Raw genomic sequence first — 19,770 nt, forward strand, 5'->3', positions numbered from 1 at the left:
GGGAGAGCTTCCAGGTTGAACACATGGAGGTGCTGGAAGGGTGGAACCCTCAGAGAGGGCACAGAAGTTCCTTGCCCTTTTCTCCATAGCTTGTCCTATACAGCTCTTTCATTTGGCAATTCTTGAGTTGTCTTCTTCATAAACTGGTTAAATGAAAGTAAAGCATTTTCCTGAGTTTTGTGATCCAGTCTAGCAAATTTTTAAATCTGATGAGGGCATTGTGGGAACATCCCTGCCCATATACCTAGCTGTCAGAAGTATGGTGGCCCGCACTTGTGATTGGCATCTGAAGTGGTGGCAGTTTTAAGAGATTGGGCCTTCAACCTGTGGGATCTGGGTCAATACCAGGTAGTCTGCATGAGAATTAAATCAGTACACCCAGTTGGTGTTCAGAGAGCAGGAGAACTGGGAAAAAATTAAAACCCCACATACTTGGTGTCAGAAGTGTTGTATAAACAATAGAGCCTAGTAGGAGGATACTCTGATTGTGAGCAGGTGGAGGGAGCATCCTACACTGGGCCCTAGCACCTTGCATCCATGATGTCTACCATCTTTCACCTCTGCCCTCTGAATGCCAGGAACTCCCCCTCCATCACACTTGATTTCCTCAAAGGCTGAGGGATATTGTGGGACCCACAGGAGAACAGTGATACAGTTGGGCCTCACAGTTGGACAAGTCAATCAGAATCTAAGTGGCTCCTGTTGGGCCTTTGTGGCAGGGCTTCGGATACCCCAGCTCCAGGGCCTGCCATTTTGAAGATTCAAACACTCTGGCTTGTGCCTCTTGCTCCAGCTGGAACTAACGACCCTCTACTCTCCTTGCTATATTCAGATTTCAGCTACCATGGATCAAGCTTCAGCTCCCTAATTTCTGTCTTTGTGTTGCCCTGTTTTCTCCTCCAGTGCCTTCTTGCCTTTCATCAACTGTCCTTGTGTTTTGAGTTCAACCTCCCTGCAAGACAGATCTAAGAGGTTTGGTAGATCAACAGGCCACTTCTTGGTCGCTGGACAGCCTGCATGCTGACCACCCTCAGGTCAGGTATCTGGGTGGCCTGGTCACCTGCACCTCATGGTCAGGGTACCTTGTGGTACACAGCATAGAAACAATGTAAGGAACATTCTCAGAAAGAGATGTGGGTTTTTCAGGTAAGCGAGGCATCCTAGAATGAAGTTGCAAACGGGCAAATATTGTTTGGATAACCTGCATTCAAACATCAGGAATTATACACTCACGCCTTCACTTGGTGCCTGCCTGCATGAAGAGTCTCCCTCCATGAAAAGGCCAAGCCTTGGCACCCTCACTTTACCTGGAGGCAACTGCTGCTCCCTCCTCTTTCCACTCTTTAGGGAAATTCTGTTTTTCTGACCTTGTAGTTTCTGATTACAGTCCTTGTTTTATCTCAAAATGGCGGCAGTTCTCTTCCCCTTCACAGAGGATGTACTGCTTCTCACGACTCCTGACAGAATCTCTAAATCCTCCAAGTGGGGTTGCAATCTTCAGACCAGAGATCTAGTACAAGCGTGGTGTCCTGTCCACAGGTGTCCTCAGGAAGTCACAATAAACACAAGTGTCTCCCCAGGAAACAGGTTCAGACTACTCCCTTGGTGAGCTCTGCTTATCCTTGGCAAATCATATTTACACACATGAGTTTTGACCAATCAAAACCCACTATATCTCTTAACTGTTCTGTCGGCAAGGAGTGGAGTTGGGCAATGTGCTCCATTGGTGAGCCGGTCACACCTCAGATCTTCTCCAGAAAGTCTGGGCTTGGCCTCCACGGCCTTCCACCATAGCCAGGCACTCTCCTGGTGCCCCCTGGCTTCCTGGTCGGGTAGTCATCTTTCACTCTCTCTCCTCTCTCCCTCTCTCCCCTAGAGGCTTGTGCCTCTTGCTAGAGGGTGCACTCCCTGAAGGCAGAGGCCTAGGTGTCTGTCCTGCTCTGTCTTCTCTGGATTATACTCATTAGCATTTGCTGAATAAAGAAATGTGCCCATTCTATGGACTCATCTCTGTCCTGGGTCACACTCTGGTCAGTGACTTCCCACAAGGTTGAGGAGCACATGCGCAAATGATAGGAAGTTCAAAGTACAGTCACTTAGTTGGATGCCTGGTGAGGATGGAGGAGAACACAACAAGTGCTAATCCAAGGAGATGAAAATTTAGAGAAAGTAAGTCTTTCACTCAGACCCCCTCTAGCCAAACCACTGCATGAGCATATCCTGGCCAACATAGCACTTACTTGAGGCACAGAAGAAAGAAATTGAGGTGTCTGAATGAATCACATAATCACTGACCAGCAGCAGGCTATTGGACTCTGTTGATGGGATTATAATGTTCAGAGGGAAAGAAGGGAGACAAGGAAAGAAGAGAAGAAGGTAGAAGAGAAAGAGGAAGAGAGAGAGGGAGGGAAAGGAAATCAGAAAAGAAGGAGGGAGAAAAGGAGTAAAAGAAGCAAGCACCAAACTTCTGCCAGGGCCTTCAGTATAATTGGATCTTGGGGATATTTTCCCAGAAGATTACAAAGTTTCTAAACTGAGCACAACTCACTTTCCAAACTTTAAATGACTTCAGGGACTAAAACAGTCCCAAAGAACAAACTGGAATTTAAATTGAGTTCTAAGAGCAATGGCCAGTCCTTTGGAGACTGTGCCCTGAGAACAGGAGAGGAAGGGAGAGGACCGGTCAGACCCTTTACCTGTTACAGGTTCTAAGCCCTCATACTGGTACTTCAGACCCAGGGTGACTTTTCCTGACATGTAACCTCTTTCCAATCCTTGGGGATGAGATAACTCTTGTTCATTATGTTTCCAATAAAGGTAAGTGCAAATTTTAATAAAAGCAACACCAAAATGTTCAAGAATGCAGCTACATTTCTGAAAGATATATCTTTCAGAAATCTTGAATATAATAGAATGGGTGCTTGAGGAGGGGAGAGATGGAGCACTTTCATTGGCAAGGAATTATTCTCATGGAATTAAAAAGATCCATCAAGCTGCAAGAGTCTCTAAGATCATCTAGTCTCACCCCATCACTAAACAGAGGAAAAGGGCTTTCCAGGGACCCTACAGTTGTCCCTTCATGATGAAAATTGTTGGGCTCTTTCTCATTTTGTAAAGTCCAAAGTCTGACATTACTAATCAGCCACATCTCTGGATGATAACATAGAGGAAATATTTTCTTCACATGACCCAGGTTTCTGCTCCAACCCATACATTACAGGGGGATGTGTTCTGGGCACCTGGGCCCTCTTCAAGCTTGGGGACCATTCTCAGTATGGGCCTTTTTTATCAATTGTAGGATGACACATTTGCCCCAAAGATGTATAGCTATTTTTTTTTAAGAGAGAGTGAGAGAGGAGAGAGAGAGAGAGAATTTTTTAATATTTATTTATTCTTTTTTTAGTTCTCGGCGGACACAACATCTTTGTTGGTATGTAGTGCTGAGGATCGAACCCGGGCCGCACGCATGCCAGGCGAGCGCGCTACCGCTTGAGCCACATCCCCAGCCCGTATAGCTATTTTTTTAAGGACTTAGGAAAAAAAGGGAAGAAAGATTCTTGTTTATCTTTATACTGAAGCTAAACTATACTGAAGCTATACTTGGAGAGCTGCATTGTGGCAGAGGGATTAACTCTCTAGGTACTTGAGATGACAGAAGCAGCAGAAGTTGTAAAAGATGAATTTCAACTGGATAACCAAGAACAACCACTTCAAAACTGATTGAGACTTGCAGAGAGGTAAAGAGCCCCAATCACTAAGATAGTCAAATCTAGGCCACAGGCCTATCAGAAAATGCAGTAAGGAGCTTTCTACATTGGCAAAGGAGCAAATTGCTAAATAGACCCACTATCTGTTGTGAGCATTGGGGTAACTATTATGATTGAAGTGATGATGTTGCTTCTCTAATTATTTGTTTGCATGACTATTTCCTATAGCTTTTGAGCTCTTCAAGGTCAGGGGCTGTATCTTTCATTGTAGTGTTCCCAGAATATAGAATTATGCCCAGTCCATAATAGATGTCTAATAAATGTCTATTAACCTGGATTGAAATAATATGGCACTGGCTTGGTCACAGCTACTATGTGCTAGGTACCAACACAGAAGTGTCTTAGAGCTTCCCAGGCATGATGTGCTGCTGCAACAATGGAGGAAGTTGCTGGATTGCTGACAGCTCTTACAGGAAATTCATGCATATTTTAGATACAATGCAAATAAAACCCAAACCCCAACACCCTCAAAGTTGCAAACAAGTATTTTTTTAACAGTCTAGAAAAAATCCTAGTTTTAAGAGCACTTAAAATTCTAAGGAGAGAGTTAAGCTTCCCAAAAAGAAGAATTACCAGAGCAGGACCAGGGCTCTGCAGAGAATCTCAGGAACAAAGCAGTGCCTCTGCCGCAGACAGATCAAGAATGAAGATAAGAGGACAGATTCCACCATAACTTTAATTCAATTTGGGCATAGTGTACAAGCATCCACATCCCCCCACACACACACACACACTCGTGCCATTTCAAACGTACAAAAAGGATCAGTAGGATATTAAGACCTTGGCACTGTGGTGTCAAGGTGATGTGGGGGTGATTCTCAAAGCAGGTATCGACAGAGATATCCTCTCAACTCCCACATTCCCCAAGGAAAGGGCTCCTTTATTTTCTGAGGTTTTTGTTCATTTCTGTTGGTTTTCATTTATGTTGTCTTGTCTCTTTGTATGCCTTATTCTTTTTTATTGTGTGCCAGCAGTTGAATTTGCAAAATTATTTGTGAAAATATTTTCAAGAGTGGGGTGATGGTATCTTTCTTCAGAGTAAATTTATGTTTGCTTCTGTTAGGTTATTTGGGAACACTAGAAATCTGTGATCACCTCAATCAAATTTCAAGGCTTAAAAAGATTTGAAGTTGAACTATGGCACTTACAAATGCTTCTTTTCTTCTGATTTGCCTTATTTCTATGGTGCCACCCTCTGGAGTTCCATCCCAAAGAAAGGGAACTTTGTTAAGGGTCTTGAAGTGTGGGTCTCATACTTTAAAACATGCTTCCCATTTCCACAAGGCTCTTACTGAAGCTTAATAGCCTCACAGTGGCCTTGTCCAGAAACTGTAAATGCCCCAGCTGAAACACAGCCTTAAGGACCAGGCTGACTCCTCTGAGCCCCTGCTTTTCCCAGAATCATGACCCTATGATTTCTCATTGTCTTACTCTCTCTCTAAGTTTTACATAGATGTTTTACATATTGTGTTCAGTTTTTCCAGTGTTCATTTGCAGGAAGATTAGTCCAAATTAACTTGTTGCTTCTTACTGGAAGCAGAAGAGAAAAAGTGATCTCCACTATATTATTCTTAGAACTCCATTGGGATGGACCAATTGTCAGGGCTATTCTCCAGATGCTCAGGAGGACAGGTTTTTTGCTTGTCTGCTTAGGTACTTTAGAATAAGAGAATACTGACAATTCCTTCTGAGTTCCTATAGGTTTCAGAACAGATGCATCATGGACAGATCCAATGAGACCTCACCGGTGATGGGCTTCATTCTCCTGGGCCTGTCAGCCCACCCCAAACTGGAGAAAACATTCTTTGTGCTCATCCTGCTCATGTACCTGGTGATTCTGTTGGGCAATGGTGTCCTCATCTTGGTGACCCTCCTTGACTCCCACCTGCACACACCCATGTACTTCTTCCTGGGGAACCTCTCCTTCCTAGACATCTGCTACACAACCTCCTCCGTCCCCCTCATTCTTGACAGCTTCCTCATCCCCAGGAAGACCATCTCCTTCTCAGCGTGTGCTGGGCAGATGTTTCTCTCCTTTGCCATGGGAGCCACAGAGTGTGTTCTCCTGAGCATGATGGCCTTTGATCGCTATGTGGCCATCTGCAACCCCCTTAGGTACCCTGTGGTCATGAGCAAGGCTGTCTATGTGCCCATGGCTGCAGGCTCCTGGGCAGCTGGTATCACCAACTCAGTAGTACAGACATCCTTAGCAATGCGACTGCCTTTCTGTGGGGACAATGTCATCAACCACTTCACCTGTGAGATCCTGGCTGTCCTGAAGTTGGCCTGTGCTGACATCTCCATCAATGTGATCAGCATGGTGGTGGCCAACATGATCTTCCTGGCTATCCCAGTCCTATTCATTTTTGTCTCCTATGTCTTCATCCTTGCCACCATCCTGAGGATCCCCTCTGCTGAGGGGAGGAAAAAGGCCTTCTCCACCTGCTCTGCCCACCTCACAGTGGTGATTGTCTTCTATGGGACCATCCTCTTCATGTATGGGAAGCCCAAGTCCAAGGACCCCCTGGGGGCCGACAAGCAGGACCTGGCAGACAAGCTCATCTCGTTGTTTTATGGGGTGGTGACCCCCATGCTGAACCCCATCATCTACAGCCTGAGGAACAAGGACGTGAAGACTGCTATGAGGAACATGGTAGCTCAAAAACACCTAACTGAGTGACTGTTATCAAATCTAACACTGACAGAATGTATGACCTCCAAACTCCTCATTGTGCTTATGGAAAAATGACAACCCAAAGTAGAGAGGAACTTTTCCAAGGTCTATGTCATGGATCATGGGACCAGGACTAAAAAAAATTAAACTTTTTTCCCCATGGTTTCATAAGCCATGGAAGCTTGTAACAACATTTTTGGAGATACTGGCTAGTTGTTAACTTTGTACTCAACTTCAGTGACATCGTACCATAACTATTTCGTGTTTACAAAATCTTTGGTCCTCTGCCATCAGAGCTGGTTCATATCTGTGAAGAGTTATTGGTATGTGCAAAATTAAGAGACAGATATAAAACCTGGTTTTGGTGAGTGACATTGGGTTCTTTCTGTTCACTATTTGCCCCCTCTGCACAACTGTACATGCTTTTGCATTATCCTGGATGCCTGTGTTTGGTAAGAAAAATATGAAAAATATCACTCATGTCATCACAATGTGTGCAATTGGCCAATAGTACCATGACAGGAATTCTCGAGTCGTAACACCAAGAACAGAGGGGTCTTACCTTGAATTGTAGGACTTATCTGTCAGGAAACACAAAGAAATATTTGCACCCTTCTCTCCCCACACCAGCTCCAACAGTTCAGTAAGAAACACAGACCCCCATGTCTGGGGGGAGGGGCAGCAGCTCTCAATCTTTTCTACCCACACCCTCACAGCATAATAACTGTCAACATTCCCATAGTTATGCCCAGAATATAAAGAAATTTTAGAAAATATTTTGGAGAAAGAAAAGGGCTATAATAATCTTCAGTTCCACAGCTGTCATTGGTCATTAGTCAGACCTGCTCCCAATTGGTTCGGGAACAGTATCAAAGGCTGTGAGTCTGTCAGCATAAGAGATTGGATGCTGCAACAGGCAGGAGATCTTCAGTAGCACAAAAGAGAAACTCGACTCAAATTCATTTAAAAATATCTTTGATTTATTTAAAAGTAGGGCGAGTTTCAGGCCTAGTTAATCAGGTTCCAGTCCCTTTGCTCTGAAATTTTCTTTACTGCTCACTCTTCCGCATAGCAGCTTTGTTCTCAGAATGACTCTTCTCTGCGTTTTTGGATTGCTTCTGCAAGCTGTGGGGCTGCAGTATCCTGATTCACATATGGGGTAGAAGCCATTGGTTCCCACAGTTAGAGAACAAGTGTCCTGAGGGTCACTGTTATTGGTCTGAGGCAAACCACAAACCAAGCACAGTGGCAGGTGGGATAAGATTATGAAAACTGATTGACTACAGGACCCCCCTCCCTTCCTGAAGACAGTATCCATCTCACCTAAACCTTCTGGCTGCTATTATACAAAAGAAAATCTCGAGTTGTTAAGAACAAGGTATATGGCAACGGATCCTGGGTGGGCAACCCACAAATGTCTATCATTTTCTGGGCCCTGGATAAGGCTTTCTGATTTGGGGAAATCACTAAGAAGTTAGGACGTTCCTTGCTGACGGAGACTAAAGATTCCCATCAGCCTGGTCATTTGGGGGCTTGTGTCTCACTTAATTTGATTTAAAAAAAGAAATAAAAGGACATACCCCATACAATTGAATTTTTGTCTTGAGATCAAGTGATCCCAATGTGATATGTCATCTGAACTCTGCAACCGAGATTGGCCTCTTTATGGTCTGTATTTTGAGGTACTTCTTACCTCTTCCTGGCTTTGTACTATTATACTTCTTGCTACTTTCAAATTTCCTTTACCCCATTTCCTCACTGATCTATTTTTAATATGGAGGCCTCTGTATTTGGGGGTTATCTTAAATCCTTTGTGGGATGATATTAGGCATTCAATGAAACAAGCAAACAAAGCAACAAACAAGCAAATAATAATTTAAAAAACCACAAATGAACTAACGAGTAAATGTGGCAGTGGGCTAAAAGTTGGAGCTCCTTTCTCTGAGCCTCACTGTCTTCTCCTCTGCTAGAAGTAGTCTAGACTGGATGGTCGAGGTCCATTCAGGGCTGTTCTCTCAAGGCAGGGATTCTCACTCTAGTCCCACATATAGAGCTACCATTTGGATATTGTTTGAATGTGTCCCCCAAAGTCTGTGTTTGAAGCTTGGTCCCTATGTGGCCATATTGAGAGTTGGTGAAACTTTTAAGAGATGGGGCCTAGCAAACGTTAATTAAGTCATTAGAGGTATCACCCTTGCGTGAGATTAGTTCTCTAAGGCTCCAATTGGAGCGGATTATTATTAAAAAAAAAAAAAAAAAAAAGGTCTGGTCCCTTAATCTCTTTGGTTTCCTATCTTACACTAATCTTTTCCATACACACTTCCACTATTGCAATGCCACCCACCATGAGGCCCTCACCTGAAGCCAAACAAATAGAGTTGCTTAATGTTGGACTTTCAGACTACAAAACTGTGATCTCAATATATCTCTTTTCTTTATAAATTACCCAACCTCAGGTATTTCATTATAGCAATGGCAAATGGACTAAAACAACTGATATGAAATTGGGATAAAGAAATGAGGCCATGAAAAAGTTATCTTCCAGTATCACAATCCCTAGGGCATCCTATGCTGCTTGCACAACTCCAGGTCTCATGGATTTATTACATGTGTTATGTGACAGGTCCAAGAGACAGTGATTTTAATCGCTTGCACATTTGTATTTGGATTTACCTGAATACAAACCCTGTGAGCAGATCTTAGTTCCTGTGTCATAGATACTCTCAAAGATATGTTTGTACTGTCCGGCAATTGGACTTCCAAGAATCTGCTCATGCCCTGATTCTAAATGGTGGCAGAGATTCCTTTCATGTAGAATTTCTGATAAAATATTCTGTAGATTTTCTAGAAGAAGAAGGGAAAGAGAAAGTCAAGCTCTACTGAATCTCTCTTTGTGCATGAGAATAGTGAGAGGAGATCTAGAAATTCCTTTCATAAAAATCTTTAAATGGGAATCTTTCTCTTAGAATTCATTAAACTGACCAAAATTCTACCCTCATCACCATTGAGAGGTGGGATGCAGGTTCTAGGAAGAAGAGGAAAGAGGTTGTAACCCCAGTGAGCAAGGAGAAATGGGGAGGGTCTGGGCTCTTTGTTGTTTCCGTGTATCTCTCATTCTCTCTGTCATTTCTTTGCTTTTATCTTCTTCTGATTCTCTATGTTAACATTATAGCTAAGAACAAGTCTTATTAATAGTTATTTTTCCAGCTTTACTGATATATAATTGACAAATATTGTATATATTTAGGGTATAAAACAAAATGTTACATACATAATTATGGTGAAATGATTACCGGAATCAAGCCAACATATCTACCATCTCATGAGAGTTACTGTTTGTGTATGTGATGAGTACACTTAAGCTGTCATCTCTTAGCAAATTTCAAGAATGCAATTCAGTAGGATTAACTATAGTCACCATGCCATATATCAGACCTACAGAACTTTTTTGTTCTTCTTAGCTAAAACTTTGTGACCTTTGACCTCTAACTTCCAAATCCTCCTTCTCTCTTGCAACATTCATTCTAATCACTGTTTGTATGAGATCAGTTTCTGTAGATTTCCAGAAGAAGTGAGATCATTCAGTATTTTTCTTTATGTGTCTGGCTTATTTCACTTAGCACAGAGTCTTCTAGATTTATCCATATTGTCAAAAATGATAGGATTCCCTCCTTTTTAAGGTTAAATAGTATTTCATTGTGTTATATACCATAATTTCTTTATTTATTGATCTGTTGATAGATGATTAGATTGATTCCATATCTTGGCTATTATGAATAATGCTACAATAAACACAGGAATGCACATGTCTCTTTCACATGCTCTTTTCAGTTATTTTCCTTTGGACGTATATACTCAATAGGGGGATTGAAGGATCACATGGTAAACTCTCTTTTAAATTTATTTGAGGTATATCCATACTGTTTTCCATAATGGTTGCACTAATTTAACATATCTACTAACTGTTAACAATAGGATAGAAATCAGGGTTATTATTATCCTTAATTTTCTCCAAGATATTTTTTTAATTTTCTTATACTCTGGGCATATATTGTTTAGGCTCAAACAGCCTCAATTCTATTAAGACCTCTGTTCTTGAATTCTATGTGATTCCTCTAATCAATCCAAGTATATTCTTAGGGAAAAAAAATAAGAGAAAAAAATTTTACTTGATCTTGCTTGAGCAAATCTTTGTTCTTATAGCTGAAAGAACAAAACAGATTGGGAGAAAAGTTCATCCAAGAATCAGTGGCTCTCCATGATATTGGCATCAAAATAGGCATAATGATCAATGTAATATAATAGAAGACACAGAGAAAAACCCACCTACTTATAGTCATCTGGTATTTCACAAAGGTGCCAAGTGAATATGTTGGAGAAAAAATAGTCTTTTAAATAAATGGTGCTGTGAAAATTGGATATACATACATAGAAGAATGAATTTGGATCCCTATCTTTCACCCTACACACAAGTCAAATCAAAGTGGGTTAAAGACTTAGGAATTAACCAGAAACCATGCAATTGCTGGAAGAAAACATAGGGCCGGCACGCGATCATATAGGGGCAGTAACCACCTTCCTCAACAAAACCCCTAAACTCAAGAAATAAAAATAAATAAAACCAAGAATCAATAAGTGAAATGCCTGGTGCATCCCTGTAATCCCAGCAGTGCTAGAGGCTAAGGGAGGAAGATTGTGAGTTCAAAGCCACCTCAGCAAAAATGAGGTGCTAAGCAACTCAGTGAGACCCTGTCTCTAAATCAAATACAAAATAGGGCTGAAGATGTAGCACAGTGGTTGAATGCCCCTGAGTTCAATCCACACTATACCCCCCAAAAGTGAAATGCCATCAAATTAAAAACCTTCTGCACAGCAAAGGAATCAATTAAGAGAGAAAAGAAAGAATCAACAGAATGGAAGAAAAATCTTTGCCAGCTCTTCCTCTGAGGAGATTGATTCCATAATAATTTTTTTAATTTTTAACTCCAGAATTAAATTTTTAAAATTTTTTAATTCCAGAATTAAAAACTCAATGCAAAAAAATATACAGCCCAATCAATAAATGGGCAAAAGAACTAAACAGAAATTTCTCAAAAGAAGAAACACAAATAGCCAAGAAATGTATGAAAAGATTTCATTGCACTACAGTCAGAATGGCAATTGTCAAGAACACAAATAATAATAAGTGATAGTAAGGATGTGGGGGGAAAAGTACACTCTTTTCCCCCTATATTTAAAACCAGTTTGTAATTGAGGGAACATCTAAATCCTTAATTAAAAAACACAAATGAAGTGAAAGCTGTTCACACCTATATTTCAAATTTGGAAATGCGTATTTGCAAGCAGCAATACAAAAGAATACATAATCTCTGAAAATTATGAAAACATCCTTGCTACTAATACATTTCTAAATACAAAACTGACTGCCATATTTGTTACTTCTGTGTAGTGGGAGAAGTTCATTTCCAAAACAGACAAAATTCAGTCTGTAGTCTTTAGGTATGAATGGTATGAATGACAGTCTATTTATTTGTTTGTTTGTTTGTTTATCCTTTGGGATCTTTAAGCATGCAAAAGCTTTGAACAGGAGGGTCTACAAAGGAACTAAGGTTGTTTTATGGAATCCAGTTACGCCAGAGCTGGGGATGCCTCTGGGTCATTCACATCAGGAGCAGAAGTGCTTGACTTGTCCGTCCTGTTGCCATCATTTGGAAGTCTACCAAACCCAGGTCCACTTCATCCTCCCTTGTCACCAAGTCCTGATTGGCCTAGGTCTCCAAAATTGAGCTCTAGCTGAGACATTATGTCACTTGCTGGTTTCCTGAAATGATGGTCCATAACCAAATCTCCAGCATGAGCCTCTTTACACTTTGATTTATGGAGAACAAATCCCTTCTTCCATTGCCTGTTGGCACCTTCATTTGGTTTACAAAATTAAATTCTACCTTTGCATCGTCTTTATTTTGAATAGCCTTCCATTCATCCAAAGTCATCTCTTTTGGACTCTCTGCCTTTACCTCTTCAACTTTGTTTTCCTTGTTTTCAGTGTCTGCCCCTAGATGTTCTTCACCTTCAGATGTTTCCTCAGTTAATACACCTTGGACAGTTCCCAGGGGTGAGATCTGCTACCTCTACTTTTATCCTCATGCTTCAGGCCACTATAATGTAAAAAAGAGGCTGTCATTTCCACTGTGCCTATCAAATTTACATTTGCCACCAAAATCAAATCACCCTAGGCTGGGGTTGTGGCTCAGAGATAGATCCCACACATAACATAGTGTGAGGCCCTGGGTTCAATCCTCAGCACCACATAAAAATAAAATATTGTGTCCATCTAAAGCTAAAAAATAAAATATTAAAAAAAATCCATCTCCTTGACCTCAGATGGGTTGGTTGATAATCTTTCAACTGAAAATTCACCTCCTTCACCCTTTTCAAAAAGTGGCTTTTCAAATTTTCTTTCATAAGGTGGTCACCTTTCTGGTCTTCTATCAATTATCTGGTCTTCTATCCCCTCACCTTGAAATGTTGATTAGGTCTTCTTCCAACACTTCTTATTCCTGCTTTCTCAAGCGCCGTGGCTGGCTGCATCTTCTCTTTCTTGTCAGCCACACCAACGTTGGGGGGCAGTGAGTTCTTGCATCTTTCTAGGATATATAAATATATTAGTTGAGGATGGACACAATACCTTTATTTTATTTATCTTTATGTGATGCTGAGGGCCTCATGCCTACTAGGCAAGTGCTCTAATGCTGAGCTACAGTGCCTTTCTGGGACTCTTCACACAGCTGTTTGCCTGCCACATTGGAGATGGACTGGGCCATGGCCTAAGCTGTGCTCTTGGTCCCAGGTCCCCCAACGCCACCTTTATCGGCTTCTTTTTTTCTTATTCTCTGCTGCCTTCAGCACCTGAATTGGGATTCGATTAGTCGTCAAATAACTGGTTGAATTTGTTGGTAACCACACTGCTGAAGCCTTCCTGTAGGTCCTCAGGCATGACAGTGGCTTGGTGGCTCGTTCTTCCACCGAATGCAGCAGGTCAAGCCCGACCCAGAGCACCTCCTTCAGCTCTTCCCACAAGACAGCCTGGCCAAGGTACACTCTTACATTTTGGTGTGACTACAAATTAATGCAGCCACTCTGGAAAAACTAGGAATGGAATCACCGTGTGACCCAGCAATCCCACTCCTTGGTATTATTCCAAAATATCTAAAATCAGCATACTATAACAATATAGTAAACACTTCAGTGTTTATAGCAGCAAAATTCACAATAGCCAAATTATGGAAATAACCCAGATGCCAGTCAATAGACGAGTGGATCAAGAAAATGTGAGATAGATACACACACACACACACACACACACACACACACACACACACAATGGAGTTTTTCTCAGCCACAAAGAAGAATGAAATAATGGCATTTGCCAGTAAATAGAAATGGAGAAAAATCATACTAAGTAAAATAAACCGACTCAGGAAAATCAAGAGTTAAATGTTTTCTCTCATATATGGAAGGAAGCTGGAGCAAAATAAGAGAGAGAAGGCAGTGGGGGAGGAGACAGGATATCAAAAAGATAGAGAGGAGATCAATGGAGTAGAAGGAGAGCAAAAGTGAAAGAGGAAGGAAAGAAAAAAGGAGGAAATATGGAATGGACTTAACAAAATCATGTACGTTCATATTTGAAGGTGCCAAAGGGAATTTCATCTATATAGAAGAAAGGAAGTTTAGTAGAGTAGATAAGGGAGAATAGGGGGAGAGAGGAGGACAGGAAAGGGTGGGGTGGAAATTAAAATCAAATTCTTTGCATGTATGCTTTTGTCACAATGAACCCAAATACTGTGTATAATTCTAAGGCTTTAATTAAAAAAAAGAATCATGACTCTCAGCTAGTACTGGCTAGAGACTTCAGACCATCAGGATTCTCAGGGGACACCCTGGGGACCAGAGCTGATCCTGTTAGTTTCCCATTAAGACTAATGTTTGTCCCTTTAGGGGTTAAATATGGGATCCTGAGTATTGTGGAGAGCCCATTAACAATCCAAATTGAATCATTACAACAGCTGCTTCAGACTCCCAGCGGGAAACAAGAGAACTGTTCAAAGGGTGACTGGGAAGGGAGAGGGGAGGCAGGCTGCTCAGGTCAGCACAGATGGCTGGCTGATCCTGGCTGCCCTGCCCCTACAGGGTACTCTTGGTCCAGGCCTGGCAGCCATTCATCTGCCCTCCAGTTGTGCAGCCAATACCATTTGCAACTGCTAAGCACTTAGCTAAGTCTCTCTTTCCCTCTCTGGACCTCAGTTTCTTTGACTATAAAATAAGAGTGTGTAGACATCCCACTTACCATACAATCCTGGGGAATGCCCAAATAGGAGGAATCCAAGCCTTGTATCCACAACCTACTGCACTTACATTAAGGGGTCTCCTGTGGGCCTTCTCTCCCATTCATGTCCTTCATGATTCATGAGCAACCACCCTAAACTTCTAATGCCACTTTACAGGATGACTTACAGGGAGCTTGGGAGGCCACTAAGAGGCTCTAGCTACCTGTTGCCTGCTGCAAGTCTGCCATCTGGTGGATGTTTTTAAAGCTGTCTGTTGAAAATTCTACAAGCTCCTCAGATGGGTGCTTCCCTAACTTTGAGGATCTATTAAAAACACAGGTATGAATTCAATTAGTTTGTAGTGGAGTCCAAGATTCTACATCTCTGATAAGTACCCAGCTGATATCAATGCTGCTGTATAGAGGACCATGACACGGGAGCAGGGAAGAAACACCCGTGTGCAAATTCCCGCTGCGTGTCAAATCCCCAAGTGTGGCTGAGCCTGTCAAGATGTTCACTGGCAAGGGTCCTCAAGCCAAAATCCAAAAACTTGAATACTTTTAAAGTCTCTAGACCTCAGATTTCACTTAGTGTTTGGTCTGTGAGTATCTATTACTTTCTGGAAAGTTCATCAACACATTTTTAAAAGACGTCGTTTTGAATTTTATTCAGCACATGCAGTTGTTTTCTACACTCACCAGGAGGGTTGCTCAGGGAATCTAATTGTCCATATTGCCAGAAGAGAAATCCCTGACTAGTGTGGTTTGTATATTCCCAAAATCATGTTACCCAGTAGCTCCCCCTGTTTAATCAATAAATTTCATTAATTCCTGGGAATGGGCAGACCCTTCTTAGATAAAGCACGTGTTCTTCTCTTAGAGTATCAAAATAGACAATGATCTTACATTCTAAGTTTTCTGAGATTTTTTAAAAAACAACAGTGTTTTTTAAAAGCCAGCATTTTCCTTTTGTAGATTAAGAGCAAAGTATGGGTGTATCAGCAGAGAGAAAAGCCATACGAGAGAGAATTCAGGATGTAGTAAGAAGGTTTCCCACCTCTTCAGGAGAAGTGGAGAGGTATTCTAACTAGAGAGTTGTTCAGAGTAGAAAGGAAAATCAGAGAAGATAGAGACAGAGTAGAGCTCCCCCCAGTTGGAAGGAGACTAGCATGTTTACCTTCCTGATTTACAGCCCCAAACTAGAAGTTGTGAATGGGGTTGAGATAACTTCTGATAGAAATTCCAGACAGGTTAAGGGAGAATTCATGATATGCCTTTAAAAATCCCTAGACGTCGGACACCCATTTGCATCCCTCTCTTGGGGCCCCTTTGCAGGTGAGGCCCAGCACAGGTGATTGGTTGGATAAAGGATGCTAGCATAAACCACTCGAGTTCTTTAAGCTAGGTATTTAGTAAGCCAATCACAAGTGCATAATTTCAATCCCTTATTTACATAATTAAGAGGACAGGTCCAACCTTGTGATTTGACACACTGGCTGGGAAGAGGAAGAGCTTCAGGTAGGGGTCTTGTCATTGGCTACTGCTAGGGGTAGAGGCAAGGGTCACTGAAGAAGGACTGCTGTGGTTGAAACTGTGAGAACGGAAACAGGTATTTTAACTCAGAATAAGTCACCGTGGTTAGAGCTGACAGGGAGAAGCAAGTCACAGGATGTCCTCCAGACCTGATGTCTCCTTTCAGGTTGGCCTGATGTCCCCCTCCCCTCCTTTCCTTCTCCAAGGCCCTTTTCCTGGCTGTCTATGGGAGATCTATCTTCCTGCCTCACCACAAAACAATTAAAAAAACCCCAAAACCATGGACTCTAAAAAGTGTTAAATTGGACTTTGCCAACATTTAAAAGTTCAGCTTTCCAGAAAATGCCACCAAGAAGGGGAATGAGCAAGCAACAGCAGGTTGGGAGACAATAGTAATGCATATTTCTGATAAAGGACTTGTATTTGTAATATAAAAAGCACTCTTACAATGCAATGAGAAGACAAATTCACAAAATGTGGAAAATATTTGAACAGCTGCTTCACAAGTTTCCTAAAAGATTCTTGAATGACCAATAACAACAGGAAAATGTTCATCATTAGTTGTTATGGAAATTCAAATTAAAGTCACAATGAGATTCCATCTACTACATGGTTGTTGCAATGTCTAATATTGAAGAGGTATAGCAACTATAACAATTTATTGACAAATAAATTGTTGATGGGAATGTAAATTGATACAACCCTTTGGAAAACAGTTACTAATCTCTTATAAGGTTAAACACATGCTTCCTTATGACTCAGTGATTCCATTCTGAATTGTTCTGTTTTCTTAGAGTCTGTGTCTGTTTGGTATCCATTACTTACCGGGCCAAACTAATAGCAAAGACACTCACATCTCCCCCATAATCTGAACCACCTCTTCATTGAACTCTCACATACCAAGCTAAGATTTCCCTGCCCTAAATCGTCCAGGGCTGGGGTATAGAGACCACTCCTATAATCCAAAGTCCATCAAAATTCAGACAAGTCATCCTAAGCCATTTGCCTTTCCATAAAAGCCCTAATAAGAGCTCTAGCTTAGCTTTCCCCTTACTCCTGCCTCTGCCTCTTTAACCAAACCTTAGTGCTTCCCTGTATGGCTCTGTATGGCATCCCCCTTTTCTTGAGAAATGGAATAAAATTTTTCTTTCAATGGCATTTGTCTCTATGTGTGGTCACCCAGTTATCTCCACAAATTAAAATACCTCAGGTATTTGGAGATGTGTTTGCCCAATGGAAATGAAAATACATGTCCTCACAAAGACTTGTGTACAAATTTATTCATAGAATATTTATTCCTAAGAGCCACATACTGAAAAGAGCTCAAATGTTCATCAATAAGTCAAGTTAAGTGCATTGTGACATATCCATACAATGGAACACCACCCATCCCTACAACAAACTACCGGAAAATGATAGAACATGAGATTATTTCAAAATATACTAAGTGAAAAAGTCAGACACAAAAGAGTACCTGCCAAAAGATTGGAATTCTATAAAAGTCAGAATTAATACTGGAAGCATATCCGTGGTTGCCTGGGTTGATCTCAAACTTAGGGGCTCAAGTGATCCTCCTCCCTCAGCCTCCCAAGTAGCTGGGAATACAAGTATTCATCACCACACCCAGCTTCTCATTTGTCATCTGAATTGTTACTGAATTGTTAGGTACAATTTTTTAAAATAAAACTAGTTAATTCTTTTAAAACTACTTTCTAAACCATGATGGTGAACACCTATAATCCCAGCTACCAAGGAGGCAAAGGTAGAAGTATCACAAGTTTGAGGTCAGCCTGGGCAACTCTCTCTCTCAAAATATAAAGGAAGGGGAGGTAACTCAGTGGTACAGCACCTGTGGGTTAAATCTCCAATGTGGCAGGGGGTGGGGGCACCCACACCAAAAAACTACCATCTACCCTTTTCCCACCTAAATTCTCATCTGGAATAGTTCTAAAATGCAACCAAGTGCAAATAAATATTAAAAATATTGTCAGTTTCAAAATAAGAATCACAAATACAGCAGAGAGAAATACATGCCAAATTTTGTAGAAAACACAATTGTGGTGTTTCTAAAAATAAGCCAGGAAACTATTAGCATTAATATAAGTTTAGAAAAGTTAGGAGATAGAAAGAACTTTCCCCAGATCTGTTGTATTCCTATTCAGACATGACCAGTTGAGTCCAAAAAAAAAAAAAAAATTTTTTTTTAGAGTGTTATAGGAGTGCAAAGGAAGGCAAATGATAGGCTAGGGCCTTGGGGAAAAGAATCATAGTAAAAATGACCCCAAATTCCTAAGGTGGAAACTGTCAAACAAAGAACTTCTTAACTATATTCCTGGGAAGTACCCCCAAAGATTTGAATTCCGCTTTGTCTGCAGTAGGGCTGATAGGCTGTCTGTAGTTATTGAGTATTTTAAATCCCCCCAAACACTCTACTGAACTACATTAATTGCTAATGAAGAACGAACAATACGAGGATCTTTTGAAGGTAACTATCAGATTCTTCCTACTAAATCTGAATTTATTGACAAATTAGCAATTACTGAATCATTGGTATTTCAAAGTTTTGTAAACTCTATTATATCAGTGATACCAGAAAATGAACTCAAACTGTAAGAATTCAAATATGTATGCGGCATATCAAAATCAATAGCATAAAGCAGGAATCACTTTTTAATAAATAGTGGAACAGCAACAAAATTCAGTTAAATGAAGGTTTGCCTTTGATCCATATGTAATACCATATGCCAGCATTAACTTCAGATGGATTAAAGCTAAACATAAAACACCATCATGATTACGAAGGCTTAAAAAGGAAAGAATGATATATTTATGCCAGCTGTGGAATACAGAATGATTCTCTGTTTTGGAAAAGAAAGAGGATATGAAAATTAAAACAGATATGCTCAAGCATACATTATATGAAACTCTTAAATAGCACATTAAAATGATTTTAGTAATAAGAATCAAATTTCTCCCCAGTGGAGGTGTGTCAGGTTCCATTAGTACTTGACTTTACTTACAAATATATCATTTATATATATGCACACATATATACATATATATGATGTGTTAAGACATGTGTAAATTTGTCATGTTGCAACTTTTTTACATATTAGACATCACTATCACATATACAGGTGTGCTGTTGAATTGACTCACTTTTAAAGGAACCTTGGAATAAATCTTTTCACCCCTGGGCATTTTTTATCTTAGATGTGTCCTTGATTAGAATATTCAAGTCCATGCACATCACTCACGTAAAATTATGCAATGGAGTACACATGTATGCTGTTCTCAATTAAGTGTTGGGTAAGGCTTGGAATCATGCACTCCATGCATATCCCCACTATGATGTCAGCACCAATTGCACAATAACAAGTGAACATGTAACTGGTTGTACAAAAACAATGTCCCATTATAAATAGAATCAGGATGAATCATGAGTTTTGATTGTTACTTCTCTGAGTTTA

At 40.8% G+C, this 19,770-nt stretch overlaps 1 protein-coding gene and 1 pseudogene across 1 annotated transcript; one reads left to right on the plus strand and one right to left on the minus strand.

Annotated features, from left to right (window-relative positions):
• The first annotated feature begins 5,459 nt into the window (after window positions 1-5,459).
• On the plus strand, window positions 5,460-6,685 carry LOC101957618 (olfactory receptor 13C7). Its single transcript, XM_005326268.3, has one exon. The coding sequence runs from the start codon at window positions 5,488-5,490 to the stop codon at window positions 6,445-6,447; it is 960 nt and encodes a 319-aa protein (XP_005326325.2). The 5' UTR covers window positions 5,460-5,487; the 3' UTR covers window positions 6,448-6,685.
• Window positions 6,686-11,680: 4,995 nt separating this feature from the next.
• On the minus strand, window positions 11,681-13,438 carry LOC101957903 (SERPINE1 mRNA-binding protein 1-like; annotated as a pseudogene).
• Window positions 13,439-19,770: the final 6,332 nt, after the last annotated feature.

The sequence above is a fragment of the Ictidomys tridecemlineatus genome, chromosome 4, assembly GCF_052094955.1.
Source record: "Ictidomys tridecemlineatus isolate mIctTri1 chromosome 4, mIctTri1.hap1, whole genome shotgun sequence".
NCBI classification, from domain to species: domain Eukaryota; kingdom Metazoa; phylum Chordata; class Mammalia; order Rodentia; family Sciuridae; genus Ictidomys; species Ictidomys tridecemlineatus.

Excerpts from the sequence above, each read along its gene's own strand:
- LOC101957618 (XM_005326268.3), top strand. The coding sequence starts at position 5,488 with ATGGACAGATCCAATGAGACCTCACCGGTGATGGGCTTCATTCTCCTG.